This window comes from Callithrix jacchus, chromosome 1, assembly GCF_049354715.1.
Source record: "Callithrix jacchus isolate 240 chromosome 1, calJac240_pri, whole genome shotgun sequence".
Taxonomy (NCBI): Eukaryota; Metazoa; Chordata; class Mammalia; order Primates; family Cebidae; genus Callithrix; species Callithrix jacchus.
Genome location: NC_133502.1, coordinates 188942126 through 188955897, shown reverse-complemented (window position 1 = coordinate 188955897; position 13772 = coordinate 188942126). Strand labels below are relative to the sequence as shown.

The 13772-nt window shown below is 50.1% G+C and overlaps 1 protein-coding gene across 7 annotated transcripts in view; it reads right to left on the bottom strand.

Annotated features, from left to right (window-relative positions):
• Positions 1 to 2491, bottom strand: part of ARFGAP3 (ARF GTPase activating protein 3) — a 67936-nt gene extending 65445 nt beyond the window's left edge. For all 7 annotated transcript variants that reach the window (XM_078333921.1, XM_078333924.1, XM_078333935.1 and 4 more), the window contains exon 1: positions 2378 to 2491. Coding sequence is in view for 4 of the 7 variants with exons in the window: in XM_078333890.1 (XP_078190016.1) it covers positions 2378 to 2446 (69 nt within the window). In the remaining 3 variants the exon portion in view is untranslated. The remainder of the gene's footprint in view (positions 1 to 2377) is intronic.
• Positions 2492 to 13772: the final 11281 nt, after the last annotated feature.

Here is a 13772-nt window from a genome sequence, read left to right as displayed (position 1 = left end):
CGGGAGGCCGGGACAGGCAGATCACCTGAGGTCAGGAGTTCGAGATCAGCCTGGCCAATATGGTGAAATCCCACTTCTACTAAAAATACAAAAATTAGCCAGGCATGGTGACACACACCTGTAGTCCCTGCTACTCAAAAGCCTGACGCAAGAGAATTGCTTGAACCTGGGAGGAGGAGTTGCAGTGTGCCAAGATTGCACCATGGCACTCAAGACTGGACAACAGAGCTAGACAGTCTCAAAAAAAAAAAAGAAAATTGACCCTCATCAGTTAAAACCTTTGATCTAGAGTAAATCACCATACATGAGAGGAAGAAATTGGATACCATATTCTATTTTATATTTATTTTTTTATTTTCACTGACCATGTTGAAGTTGTTCTGTGAAATCTATTTTATATTTCTTTCTTTTTAAAATTTATTTTATTTATTTATTTTTTTTAAGATGGGGTTTCGCCATGTTGGTCAGGCTGGTCTTGAACTCCTGACCTCAGGTGATCCGCCCGCCTTGGCCTCCAAAGTGCTTGGATTACAGGCGTGAGCCACCATGCCCGGCCTATTTTTATATTTTCACGGACCATGTTGAAGTTGTTCGTGAAATCTATTTTATATTTCTTTCCTTTTTTTTTTCCCTCCCAGGCCCACCCTCTGCAACCCAGATACCATATTCTAAAAGTAAACCAACTTGTTTTTCTTTGATTAGCTTTCCTGGTTCCTGTATCTTAGAGCTCTCTTTTATGACCTGAATTTTATAATGCTATTGTTATGTTTAGGTAAGGCTTTCAAACTAATGATCAAACAAAAAGTCTCAACCAAGAAATATAGCACATTACGTGAAACGTTACCAGAAAAAATTTTTGCTCATTGTTTTCATTAATCTTATTACAGAATATAAAATTTTCCACAGGTATGTTCTTCGTAATAAAAAAACAGCTGCCATTTATTGAAGATTAGTATATTCAGTTCCTACTCTAAGTATACTTCTTGGGTTATCTTATTTAATTTTCACAATAACCCTCTAAGTTAGGTCCAGTTCATGATCCCATTTTCAGATGAGGAAAAAAAGGGACAAAGTGGTCAAGCAACCTCTACAAGGGTGACATACCTAGAAAGTAGCAGTCTGAACAATACTTTACAAGCTTGCCTCTCAAAAGTGCCTTTTGACATAAAGACACTGACTTCTTATTTAAAATTCTCCTTGAATTAAATCCCAACACTTTGGGAGGCCAAGGTGGGGCAGATCACAAGGTCAGGAGTTCGAGACCAGCCTGGCCAACATAGTGAAACCCTGTCTCTTCTAAAAATACAAAAAACTTAGCCGGGCATGGTGGTGGGTGCCTGTAATCCCAGCTACTCAGGAGGCTGAGGCAGAGGAATCTCTTGAGCCCAGGAGGCAGAGGGTGCAGTGAGCCGAGATCGTGCCACTGCACTCCAGCCTGGGCGACAGAGCAAGACTTAAAAAAAAAAAAAAAAAAGCTCCCCTGTACCATCAAGACTTGAAACCAACAGAAACACCTATTTTGTAACGCTCGGGAACTTTCTATGCCAGCATGTCGAGGCTCAGTAACAGCTGTTCCCTTCGGAAGTGACAGTGGGGACCAGATGGAATTCGTGTCACAGGAAGGGCGGGGAGAGTCCACGCCGACACGACAGCCCTTTGCACTCTCCAGGTTCCTCTCCGACCCGACTGTCACCTTAGCCCCCTGCGTCACCCCAACACCTCCAGCAAGCTCCCCAAGCTGTAAAAGTTCTAGGGAGAAAACGGCCTGTGGACACAAAAAAAAAAAAGAAAAAGAAAACCCCCATCTCCAAAGAGAGCCGAGGGGAGGAAGTAGGCTGTGGTGAGCCTCCCTGGCCAAAGAGACAAAAGCTGGATGCCAGGGCGGAGACTACTTGGCACTTTATCAGAAGGGAAACTGAGGCAGACACCGCAGGTCCAGGGGAACCAAGCTGGCTCCAACAGGCGGAGGTGAGCTCCAGGATGGCTTCTGGCGAGCCGCGCTTGCCAGCAACCGGGGTTTCCGAGCCGGGAGCCCCCTCCTCGCAGCGCCCCCCAGGATGCCTCAGCTCCCGCTCAGAGCCCCCAGTGCTCGCTCCCCGCCCAAGAGCTCCCTGGGGCGTGTGCCCGCGCCGCCGCCCCTGGGAACCCTCCCCGGCCGGCGCCGTCAGGACCCCTGCGCTCCGGCCTCCCGCCCGGGCCTCCCAGCGGCCCGGCCCCGCCCGCCCCGTCCCGGCCAGGCCGCGGCGGCCCCACAGTGCGACGTGTCACAGGCCGCGCCGGCCCCGCCTCCCACGCCGCGGCCACTGGCGCTCGCAGGGGCCGCCAGCGAGTTCCCGCGGGGATGCCGAGCAGGTCCGCACTCGGCCGCGGCCGCTACCTTGTTAGTGGGCACCGAGCGGAGGCGCTTGAAGATGGTCAAGATGTCCTGCTTGCTGGGGTCCCCCATCGTCACCTGAGAACTGGGGCGCAGCTGGCCCCTCCAACCGGGAATGGCAGACGAGGAGCGGTTGCCGCCTCAGCGGGAGCGACGAGGCCAAGGGGGCGGGGCTGCGCGTGACGGTCAGGTTCCGCCCCAAACCCCGCCCACTACCGGGCCCGCCCACCGCCGGGGCGCAGGCGCCCCTCGCTTTCCCGCCCCGCTGTCGCTTCAGCGGCGCTGCTAAGCAGGGTCCCAGACACTGTATGCGCGTGCGCAGAAGGCTCGCGCGCCTTTCGTGGCGCGACTAGGCGCCCCTAGTGCTGGGAGAGGCCGGGCACGGGTGAAGCTAGCTGCTACGAGCACGGCCCTAGGATCCACCAACCTTTCGCCTGATCGGTCGCCATTTCGCCTCACGGGCTGCTTCCATGGAAAGGGCAGAGGCGGAGACCGAAGGGGAAAGGGCCCACTCGCCATCCATCCTTCGGCGCCAGACCGTGGGAGTGCTGGCGCCTCGACGCCGGACCTCAGCTGGTCGCCTTCCTTTTTTATTTTATTTATTTATTTATTTATTTTGAGGCAGAGTCTTGCTCTGTTGCCAGGCTGGAGTGCAATGGTGTGATCTCGGCTCACTGCAACCTCTGCCTCCCGGGTTCAAGCGATTCTCTTGCCTCAGCCTCCCGAGTAGCGGGGATTACAGGCACGAACCACCATGCCCAGCTAATTTTTGTATTTTAGTAGGGATGGGGTTTCTCCATGTTGGCCAGGCTGGACTACAACTCCCGACCTCAGGTGATCCGCTGACCTTGGCCTCCCAAAGTGTGGGGATTACAGGTGTGAGCCCGTAAAAGAGGCGCCCGGCCTCTTTTTTAATCCTGGCCCCAAGCTCAGCGCAGGCCCTGGGTGGAAAGCTTCATTTTTTTTTTTTTTTTCCGAGACTGAGCCTTGGTCTGTCACCCAGGCTGGAGTACAGTGGCGTGATCACGGCTCACTGCAACTTCCACCTCCCAGGTTCAATTCATTCTCCTGCCTCAGCCTCCCAAGTAGCGGGATTACAGGCGTCTGCCACCATACCCGGCTAATTTTTGTATTTTTAGTAGAGACGGGGTTTCTCCATGTTGACCAGACTGATCTCAAACTCCTGACCTTGTGACCCGCCAGCTTCGGCTTCCCAAAGTGATGGGATTACAGGCGTGAGCCACCTGTGGGTCACCCAGGCTGGAGTGCAGTGGCGTAATCGCGGCTCACTTGCAGCCTCTACCTCCTGGATTCAAGCAATTCTCCTTGAATTGCTGGGACTACAGGCGCCTACCACCACATCCCGCTAATTTTTAAAATTTTTAGTAGACAGGGTTTCACCACGTTGGCCCGGATGGTCGTGATCTGTCCTAGTGATCTGCCCTCCTGGGCCTCCCAAAGTGCTGGGCTTACAGTCATGAGCCACCGCGCCCAGCCCCTCTTTTTTTTTTTATTCTGGCCCTTAGCTCAGGCCAGGCCCTGGGCAAAGCTTTCTTTGCCCAGAAACTGGCTTTCTGAAAACAAGGGTTTTTGTCTTACGTTCATGGAGAGATGGCAGTGCCCAGGCCGGAGTGCAGTGGCACAATCTCAGCTCACTGTAACCTCCACCTCCTGGATTCAAGCAATTCTCCTGCCTCAGCCTCCCAGGTAGCTGGAACTACAGGCACCCGCTGCCATACCTGCCTAATTTTTGTATTTTTAGTAGAGACGGGGTTGTTGGCCAAGCTAGTGTCGAACCCCAGCACCTAGAATAATGTCTGGCACATAGTATGCATTCAATAAAGATTTGTGGAATGGGCTTAGAATGTAGAAAGCTACAAAGGCTGTCACTCCCAATATCGTAATGAGAAAGGCTGGGTAATCTACCAAATTGAACTTCCATTGAACCCATCACAGAGCTGAGGTTGCAAGGCAGCCAAATAACCTGAACTCCAAAGAAAGACAAGAAAAGCCTCTCCAAAGACAGGGAGAACACAAGAACCAAGAGAAAGAGGTTACTGCCGAACTAGTTGACGACAAGAAATCAGCTATAATTTTAATTAAGTCTTAAAGGCCAAGTGTAGGTTGGCATGTGAGTTTGGACTAGCTGGAGGCCTCAGATACAAAGGGAGTTCACATTCATTCCTAAGCCCTTTTTAATAAACCTCCACCTGAAACCATACTTCACAAGAAAGATGGGGACTGCCAAAGAGCCTGAAGAGAGACCTCTCTGTGGGATAGGCATCCAGCTGCTCAGGAACAGGCACAGACCCCACCTGCTTCCTCTGGACGCTTCTCTTCTAGGGCATGGTGACTCATGCCTGTAATCCCAGCACTTTTGGAGGCAGAGGCGAGCGAATCACGAGGTCAAGAGGTCGAGACCATCCTGACCAACATGGTGAAACCCTGTCTCTACTAAAATACAAAAAAGTAGTTGGCTGTGGTGGTGGGCACCTGTAATCCCAGCTACTGGGGAGGCTGAGGCAGGGGAATTGCTTGAATCCGGAAGGTGGAGGTTGCAGTGAGCCAAGATTGTGCCACTGCACTCCAGCCTAGTGACAGAGCGAGACTCCTACTAAAAAAAAAAAGAAAAAAAGTCAAATGGAAACACTAGAAACAAACAACGAAAATCCCACAGTATCAGAGATGAATCCCTTCAGTGGCCTCATTAATAGACTTGACACAGCTAATAAACATAAAAATAGATCAATAGTGGCCAGGTGCAGTGGCTCACAGCTGTAATTCCAGCACTTTGGGTGGGAAGTCGAGGTGGGCGGATCACCTGAGGTCAGAACTTCCAGACCAGCCTGGTCAACATGGTAAAACCCCATCTCTACTAAAAATACAAATATTAGCCAAGCATGGTGGCACATGCCTGTAATCCCAGCTACTTGGGAGGCTGAGGCAGGAGAGTCACTTGAACCTGGGAGATAGAGGTTGTGGGATTGTGACACTGCACTCCAGCCTGGGCAACAGAGCGAAAAAACTCTGTCTCAAAAACAAAAAAAGAGGCTGGGTGTGGTGGCTCACGCCTGTAATCCAAGCACTTTGGAGGCCAAAGCGGGCGGATTACCTGAGGTCGGGAGTTCAAGATCAGCCTGACCAACATGGTGAAAACCTGTCTTAAAAATAAAAAAAAGAAAGAAAAAGACAAGAAATTGTAGTTTAAAATGTTCCAATAGCTTCACGATTTTTTATTTTTATTTTTTGAGACAGAGTTTTGCTCTTGTTGCCCAGGCTGGACTGCAATGGCATGATCTTGGCTCACTGCAACCTCTGCCTCCCCGGTTCAAGTGATTCTCCTGCCCCAGCCTCCCAAGTAGCTATGATTACAGGCATGTGCCACCATACCCAGCTAATTTTGTATTTTTATTAGATACAGGGTTTTTCCTTGTTGGTCAGGCTGGTTTCTAACTTCCGATCTCAGGTGATCCGCCCACCTCGGCCTCCCACAGTGCTGGGATTACAGGTGTGAACCACCGTGCCTGGGACTTCACAATTTTTTATTTTATTTTTTTTGAGATGGAGTCTCGTTCCATCACTCAGGCTAAAGTACAATGGGGTGACCTCGGCTCATGGTAACCTCTGCCTCCCAGGTTCAAGTGATTCCTCAGCCTCCCAAGTAGCTGAGATTAAAGGCACCCACGGCTACACCCAGCTGAATTTTGTATTTTTAGTAGAGATGGAGTTTCCATGTTGTCCGGGCTGATTTCGAACTCCTGACCTCAAGTGATCCGCCTGCCTCAGCCTCCCAATGTGCTGGCATTACAGGCGTGAGCCACCACCCGGCCCAGTATTGTCCTTCTTGTAGAGTATTTGCATTCTAACAGGTATCAAACCTTATGAATAGGATTGATCTCTGAGGTTTTATCCCCCAAGATAGGGAGGATATGAGGCTTTATCTTGAGCCAAGTTTCCTAACTCTTCACTTCTAGTCTGGAGAATTAGGAGAATGAGGGTCTTCCAAAAGTACCCAAAAATATTAAGAATGGCAGAGAATAAGCAGGAAAAGGAGGAGAGCTTGAAAGACCAAAAGTAAGGCCAAGGATGAGATTTGTGATCTGTAGAACACAGTGGGGGCTGGCAGAGAACAGGCAAGTCCACACTGCCTTCCATGTCACTCTCTTTGCCGTTTGTCATTCATGTAGAGATCCTGGTATAGCCATGACCAAGTGAAGCAGCATTGTGTTATTTAGTTCATTTACAGTTGAAGAGGAGCTTGCTGAAAGTCAGACGCCACCCTAAAGAGTTACATAGTCATATGATGGATGAATCACAAGTGAGAGTACGCACAGCTTCTGTCCCTTGCCCTGGAAGACAACACCAGTGGACTTTGCTTAGTGCCAGATGAAAACAAGTGAATGCTATCTCTTTGACATGTTCTTTCTGTATAGGTCAGATGCATTTGAAATGAACTCACTGGGGCTTGGCGTGGTGGCTCATCCCTGAAATCTCAGCACTTTGGGAGGCCAAGGCAGAAGGATGGCTTGTGCCCAGGAGTTTGAGATCAAGCTGGGCAACATAGCAAGATCTCATCTCCACAAAAAATTTAAAATATAGCTGGGCATGGGGCCACATGCCTGTAGTCCCAGCTACTCAGGAGGCTGAGGCAGGAGGATCACTTGAGCCCAGGAGGTCAAGGCTGCAGTGAGCTATGATTGCATCACTGCACTCCAGCCTAGGTGACAGAATGAGACACTGTCAGTAAGAAAATAAAAAATAAAAGAAGGCCAGACAGTGGCTCAGGCACAGTGGCTTATACCTGTAATCCCAGCACTTTGGGAGACCAAAGTAGGTGGATCACTTGAAGCCAGGAGTTTGAGACCAGCCTTGCCAACATGAGAAAACCACATCTCTACTAAAAATACAAAAATTAGCTGGGCATGGTGGTGCATGGCTGTGATCCCAGCTACTCGGGTGGCTGAGGCACAAGAATTGCATGAACTGGGAGGCAGAGGTTGCGGTGAGGATAGTGCACCACTGCGCTCCAGCCTGGGTGACAGGAGACCCTATCTCAAAAAAAAAAAAAAAAAAAAAGGAAGAAAATATTGACACATGAAACCACACAGATGAATCTCAGATGAGTCATCCGAAGTGAAAGAAGACAAGACAATCTCAAAAGGCTACATATTGTATGATTCCATTCGTATGACATTCTGGAAAAGGTAAAACTAGAAACAAAACATATCAGTGGTTTCTAGGGACTCGGGGTGTAAGGAAGGGTTGACTACAAAGGATCAGAGGGAAATTTGGGGAGGTGATGGAAGAGTGCTATATCTTTTATTTTTTTAAGAGATGGGGTCTTGCTATGTTGCCCAGGCTGGCGTGCAGTGGATATTTACAGGCGCTATCCCACTACTGATCAGCACGGGAGTTTTGACCTGCTCCGTTTCCGACCTGGGCCAGTTCACCCCTCCTTAGGCAAGCTGGTGGTTCCCCGCTTCCAGGAGGTCACCATATTGATGCCGAACTTAGTGCAGACACCGGATTGGCATAGCGCACTACAGCCCAGAACTCCTCGACTCAAGCGATTCTCCAGCCTCAGCCTCCCAAGTAGCTGGGAATACAGGAATGTGCCACCGTGCCTGGCAGAGTTCTATATCTTGATTGTGGTGATGGTTACTTGATATGGTTTGGTTGTGTCCCCACTCAAATCTCATCTTGAATTGTAGTTCCAATAATCTCCACGTGTCATGAAAGGGACCTGGTGGGAGGTAACTCAATCATGGGAGCAGTTACTCCCATGCTGTTCTCATGATGGTGAGTGAATTCTCATGAGCGCTTACAGTTTTACAAGGGTTTTCCCCCTTTGCTCAGTACTTCTCTTTCCTGCTGCCATGTGAAGAAGGACGTGTTTGTTGCCCCTTCTGCCATGATTGTGAGTTTCCTGAGGCTTCCCCAGCCATGCAGATGTGTGAGTCAATTAAACCTCTTTCCTTTATAAATTACCCAGTCTCAAGCAGTTCTTTATGGCAGCATGAGAATGGACTAATACATTATGTAACTGTATACATTCATCAAAACTTCAAGAACTATACAATAAAAGGAGTGCATTTGGCTGGGTGCGGTGGCTCACACCTGTAATCCCAGCACTTTGGGAGGCGGAAATGGGCAGATCATGAGGTCAGGAGTTGAAGACCAGCCTGGCCAATATGGTGAAACCCTGTCTCTACTAAAAATACAAAAATTAGCTGGGCATGGTGGCATGCGCCTGTAGTCCCAACTACTTGGGAGGTTGAGGCAGAAGAATTGCTTGAAGCTGGGAGATGGAGGTAGCAGTGAGCCGAGATCATGCCACTGTACTCTAGCCTGGGCAACAGAGTGAGCTACCGTCAAAAAAGACAAAAAGAAAGACAGAAAACGGCACTTGTGCATATATATACCAGGAAAAAGACTAGAAAAATAATACACCCAACATTAGCAGTGTAACCTCTGGAAGTCAGGATCACAGATAACTGTAATGTTTTTCTGAATAACTTCACTAAATTTCCAAATTTTCACTTGAGCCTTTGTTCCTTTCACAATCAGGACAAAAAATAATTAAGATTGCTATTGAAAAATACTATAAAGGGGTGGGGCCACCTGGCTGTCTTTGACCAGAAGTGGCCAGTGAGCTGCATATAGTTCCCATGCTCTGAGGCTGCTGCCTTGGTGCTGAAGGCCACTGAGCTCGGGGTTTTTCAGGTCTTTGTACCCTAACCCTAGCCCTAGGGCGCTCCAGGTTTCTGCAGCCTCCGGCAGGTCTAACACCCAATACTCCTCTCACATCTGAGTTTTGGCCCCCTGACAGTTGGTGCTGGTATCCTTTTCCCCAAACGAGTGATGTCATTTATATAGTTCATTTCTTCCTTCCTCTCCTAGCCTTTTCCACAAAGGCTTTGGAGATGCCTAAAACAACATAATCTAGGTTTCATAGGAATCTAGATTTCCCGTGTTTTTTCTTTTTTGTTTTGCTCCACAAACATGGGCTAGAGGGAAGATGAAGCCTGTCGCTGTCCTGGCAGGCTCCCTGTTAAGTGAGGGACACAGACAGACCAGCAGTGACAGTAGGGACTGGTGTGCTGTGATGAGGTGCTCTATAGCAGAGGAGGGGCCTTCCAGTCAGGTGGTTCTGCAGACGGGGTAACCCCAGACACAATAGGTATTATTTAGTGGGCACCACTGTGTGCAGGTGCCGGGCTAAGGGCTGAACTGCCCGGAGGCAGGTGCCCTCATGGTGCAGTAGCTCAGCCTGGCGGCCAGGGGCGCTGCACAACCATGCCTGGCTCTGAATCCTAGTTCCGCTGTGTACAGCTGCTGCAGTCAGGCAAGTTACTTACACTCTCTGTGCCTCAGTTTCCCCACCTATAAAATGAAGATAATATTATTACTGAACTCATGGTGTTGCTGTGAGGATTAAATAAGTTTGTTTTTTGTTGTTTTTTTGAGATGGAGTCTTTCTCTGTCACCCAGCCTGGAGTGCAGTGGCACGATCTCAGCTCACTGCAACCTCTGCCTCTGGGGTTCAAGCAATTCTCCTGCGTCAGCCTCCTGAGTAGCTGGGACTATAGGCGCACGCCACTACACCTGGCTAAGTTTTGGTATTTTTAGTAGACACCGGTTTTTGCCACATTGGTCAGGCTGGTCTCGAACTCCTGACCTCATGATCCACTCACCTCGGCTTCCCAAAGTGCTGGGATTACAGGTGTAAGCCACTGGGCCCAGACTATTTGTGTGTTTTGTCAAGTACTTCCACACCCTTGAACTCTGATCATGAGAGAGGGAAGACAAGAACAATTTCTCCATTTTCCAGATCAGAAAACCAAGGGACAGGGAGATGAAGGGAACTGTCTGAGGATGTTCAGCTCATCAGTGACACAACAGCATGCCCCTCACGTACTGTGGGACACGAGGTGACCTTTACCACCTGGTCACCACCTAATCCATCCTGCTCCTTGCATAGGAACCATAGGAATAGCTCAGGATGAGATGTCATGCTGGTCTATGACCCTCAACCCCTGGGCTCTTTGTCCATACTGTCCCCACCCCCTAGGGCCTGGGGCCAGACTGATCAGTCTCTGGGTCCCCAGGGCCCAGCTCCTGAGCTAGTGTTAGGGAATGTTTGCTCATCACACAGACAAATCAATAAACACATAGAATCTCTGGTACTTTTGGCAGCAGTGATTTGTGTTTTGGGCCAGGGGTTGTCAAAGTGTGGTCTGGCCCAGCATCACCTGGGGGGCTGGTTGGACAGGGATGTTCTGGGCCCCATCCCTAACTAGCAACAAAGAAGCTGTGAGATGCAGCCCAGCAAGCTGAGTCCTAATAGGCCCAGCAGGAGTTTGGGAACCACTGGGTGTGACCACAGAGCCATTCGGAGTCCACGCCTGTTGCCTGGAGTTGGGCTCACCTGAGTATAAATGGCCCTTGACTTGCTATGTGGGCTGAAGAAAGCCACTCAAGCTCTCTGGCATCCGTGTCCTCATCTGTAAAGCGGTGCTTGTGTCTCCTGAGGAGGTTTATTCATTAGGCCCCTCCTATCTGCAGGTTCACCTTCTGTGGTTTCTGGAGGTCCTAGTCAACCACGGTCTGAAAATATGAAATGAAAAATTCCAGAAACGAACAATGTATACTTTTTTTTTTTTTTGAGACGGAGTCTTGCTCTTGTTACTCAGGCTGGAGTGCAATGGAGCCATCTTGGCTCACCGCAACCTCCGCCTCCTGGGTTCAGGCAATTCTCCTGCCTCAGCCTCCTGAGTAGCTGGGATTACAGTCACGCGCCACCATGATCAGCTAATTTTTTGTATTTTTAATAGAGACAGGGTTTCACCATGTTGACCAGGATGGTCTTGATGGTCTTGAACTCCCGACCTCAGGTGATCCACTCACCTTGGCCTCCAAAGTGCTTGGATTACAGGCGTAAACCATCATGCCTGGCCTTTTTCTTTTTTTTTTGAGATGGAGTCTTGCTCTGTTGCCATGCTGGAGTGCAGTGGTGTGATCTCAGCTCACTACAACTTCTACCTCCCAGGTTCAAGCAATTCTCCCGCCTCAGCCTTCTGAATAGCTGGGATTACAGGTGTGTGCCACCACGTCCGGGTAATTTTTTGTATTTTAGTAGGGACAGGGTTTCACCATGTTGGTCAGGTTGGTCTTGAACTCCTGACCTCAGGTGATCCACCCACCTCAGCCTCCCAAAGTGCTGAGATTACAGGTGTGAGCCACTGTGCCTGGCCAATCATCCCTACTTTTCAGCAAATGAAACTCAGGCATTTTCTGTCTGTCTGTGGTCCAGCCTGACCCCGTCCCTGCCCAGGTAGGGACTCAGGGACACTTCCTACAGGAAGTCAGGGAACGGCTCAAGGATTGAGCCGTGCTCTGATCTCTGAGGCCTTGGGGCCTGGGTTGGGAGGCCTGAGACTTCTAGAACCCACCACACACATTCTCAGAAGACAACTCTGGCCCTTTGTCTCTGGCTGTCCTACTGTGGTGTCAGAATAACGCAGCTCCTTCTCTGAGCCTACGGGAGTTTCCCAAGTGCAAAATTGGCTTCTCTTCATGTTTGTCCTGGCACCACTGAGTCTCACACGCAGTATGTGCTTCACCAATGCATGGTGAATGAGTGACTGCCCAATGGATATGAGGAAGGAGACCCAGGCATCTAGGATCACCTCCCCCTTGACCTTCATACTGCATTTCAATAGAAGAAAAGGCTGGCCACTGGCACCTCCTAAATCACCTTCCTAGATGATAGCCTATAAGACACTGTTTTTACTTAAACAAGATCAAACCCCCGCCCCACTCTTCCATCTCCTCCATCGGGAAACAGAAACCCTTTCACATGTAATTCCTAAAGTTGTAAACTCAAGACCCTTTCATGTGTGACTTCTAAGCTATAAACTCAAGACCCTTTCACTTGTCATTTCTAAGGCTGTAAACCTAAGATCTTTTCATGTGTAGTATCTAGTGTAAGCCTATATAAAGGCAGAGCTTCTCATTGTTAGGAGAGCTGGGTCATTTGGACAAAACACAAAGAAAGCCTCGCTCCTGGGCTGTAATAATAAAAGCCCTTCCTTTTCTATTTCGGTGTCTGAGAGGTCTGTTTCTCACCGCCACTCCTGCTTCAGATAAATAAGGAGAGCCTGCTATCTCCCACCAGGTGGGGCTACTCAGGGGTCAGGCCTTGCTGAGTTCCCCGAACCACGTGGTCTGTGTCCACAGGGAAGTCCCTGCTTCCTCTCACTTGTCCTGTTTCCCCATGAACTACAAGGAGGTTGGTCAGCTGGTCCACAGGAGTGCTTCCCAACCTCCCCCATCCCTATCCCAATGGCTTGTGAGTAGGTTCCCTTCAGGCCTATTCGGTGCCTGAGACCTTGGCACAGCCCAGGCTGCCCAGTGAAGGCCCGGCCGGGCGGGGAGAGGCTCTGCATGTGTCTGAGTGGACCAGGATCTGGCATCAGAGCCCAGGATGCAGAGGCCAGCCCTGTCGTCCATCTGCAGGGACCTCCCAAAGCCCAGTTTTAGCTCAGGCTGCGGCAAAGCCAGATCCCTGCTCTGGTGACTTGCCGGCACTTGCTCAGCCTTCCCCCATTTCTGGCGTGTGAGAAGGGTGGAGAGGGATGATGAATTACCCCTGTCCTGAGCCCGAGGGAGCTTTGGCCCAGGACAGGGCTCTGGGGCTGACACTCCCTCTAGTGTTAACTCAGGGGCCTTGGGCACCCGGAGAGATGCAGACAGTTGGTGGCAGCACTGGTTCAGGCTGTGGCTGTGGGAGAAGGGAAGGGCAGCCATGGATGGCAGAGGACCCTGGGACCCAGCATATAGCGTCACTCATAATCATGACAATGACCAGCTCCTGAGTGCCTGCGGCCTTTTTTGTTGTTGAGACAGAGTCTCTTTCTGTCTCCCAGGCCGGAGTGCGGTGGTACGATCTCCGCTCGCTGCAACCGACTCCTGGGTTCAAGTGATTCTCCTGCCTCAGCCTCCTGAATAGCTTGGATTACAGGTGTACACCACCACACCTGGCTAATATTTGTATTTTTAGTAGAGACAGGGTTTCACCATATTGGCCAGGCTGGTCTTGAACTCCTGAGCTCGTTCTCCACCCGCCTTGGCCTCCCCAAGTGCTGGGATTACAGGCGTGAGCCACTGGGCCCGGCCAGCCTGTAGCCTTTTTCTTCTTCTTCTTCTTTTTTTTTTTTTTTTTGAGACAGTGTCTCCAGAGCTCTGTCATCCAGGCTGGAGTGCAGTGGTGCAATCATGGCTCACTGCAGCCTCAAACACCTGGGCTCAAGCGATTCTCCTGCCTCAGCCTCCCAAGTAGCTGGGACTAGAGGCATGCATTACCACACTTGACTGTTTGTTTTTTTTTTTTCCATAA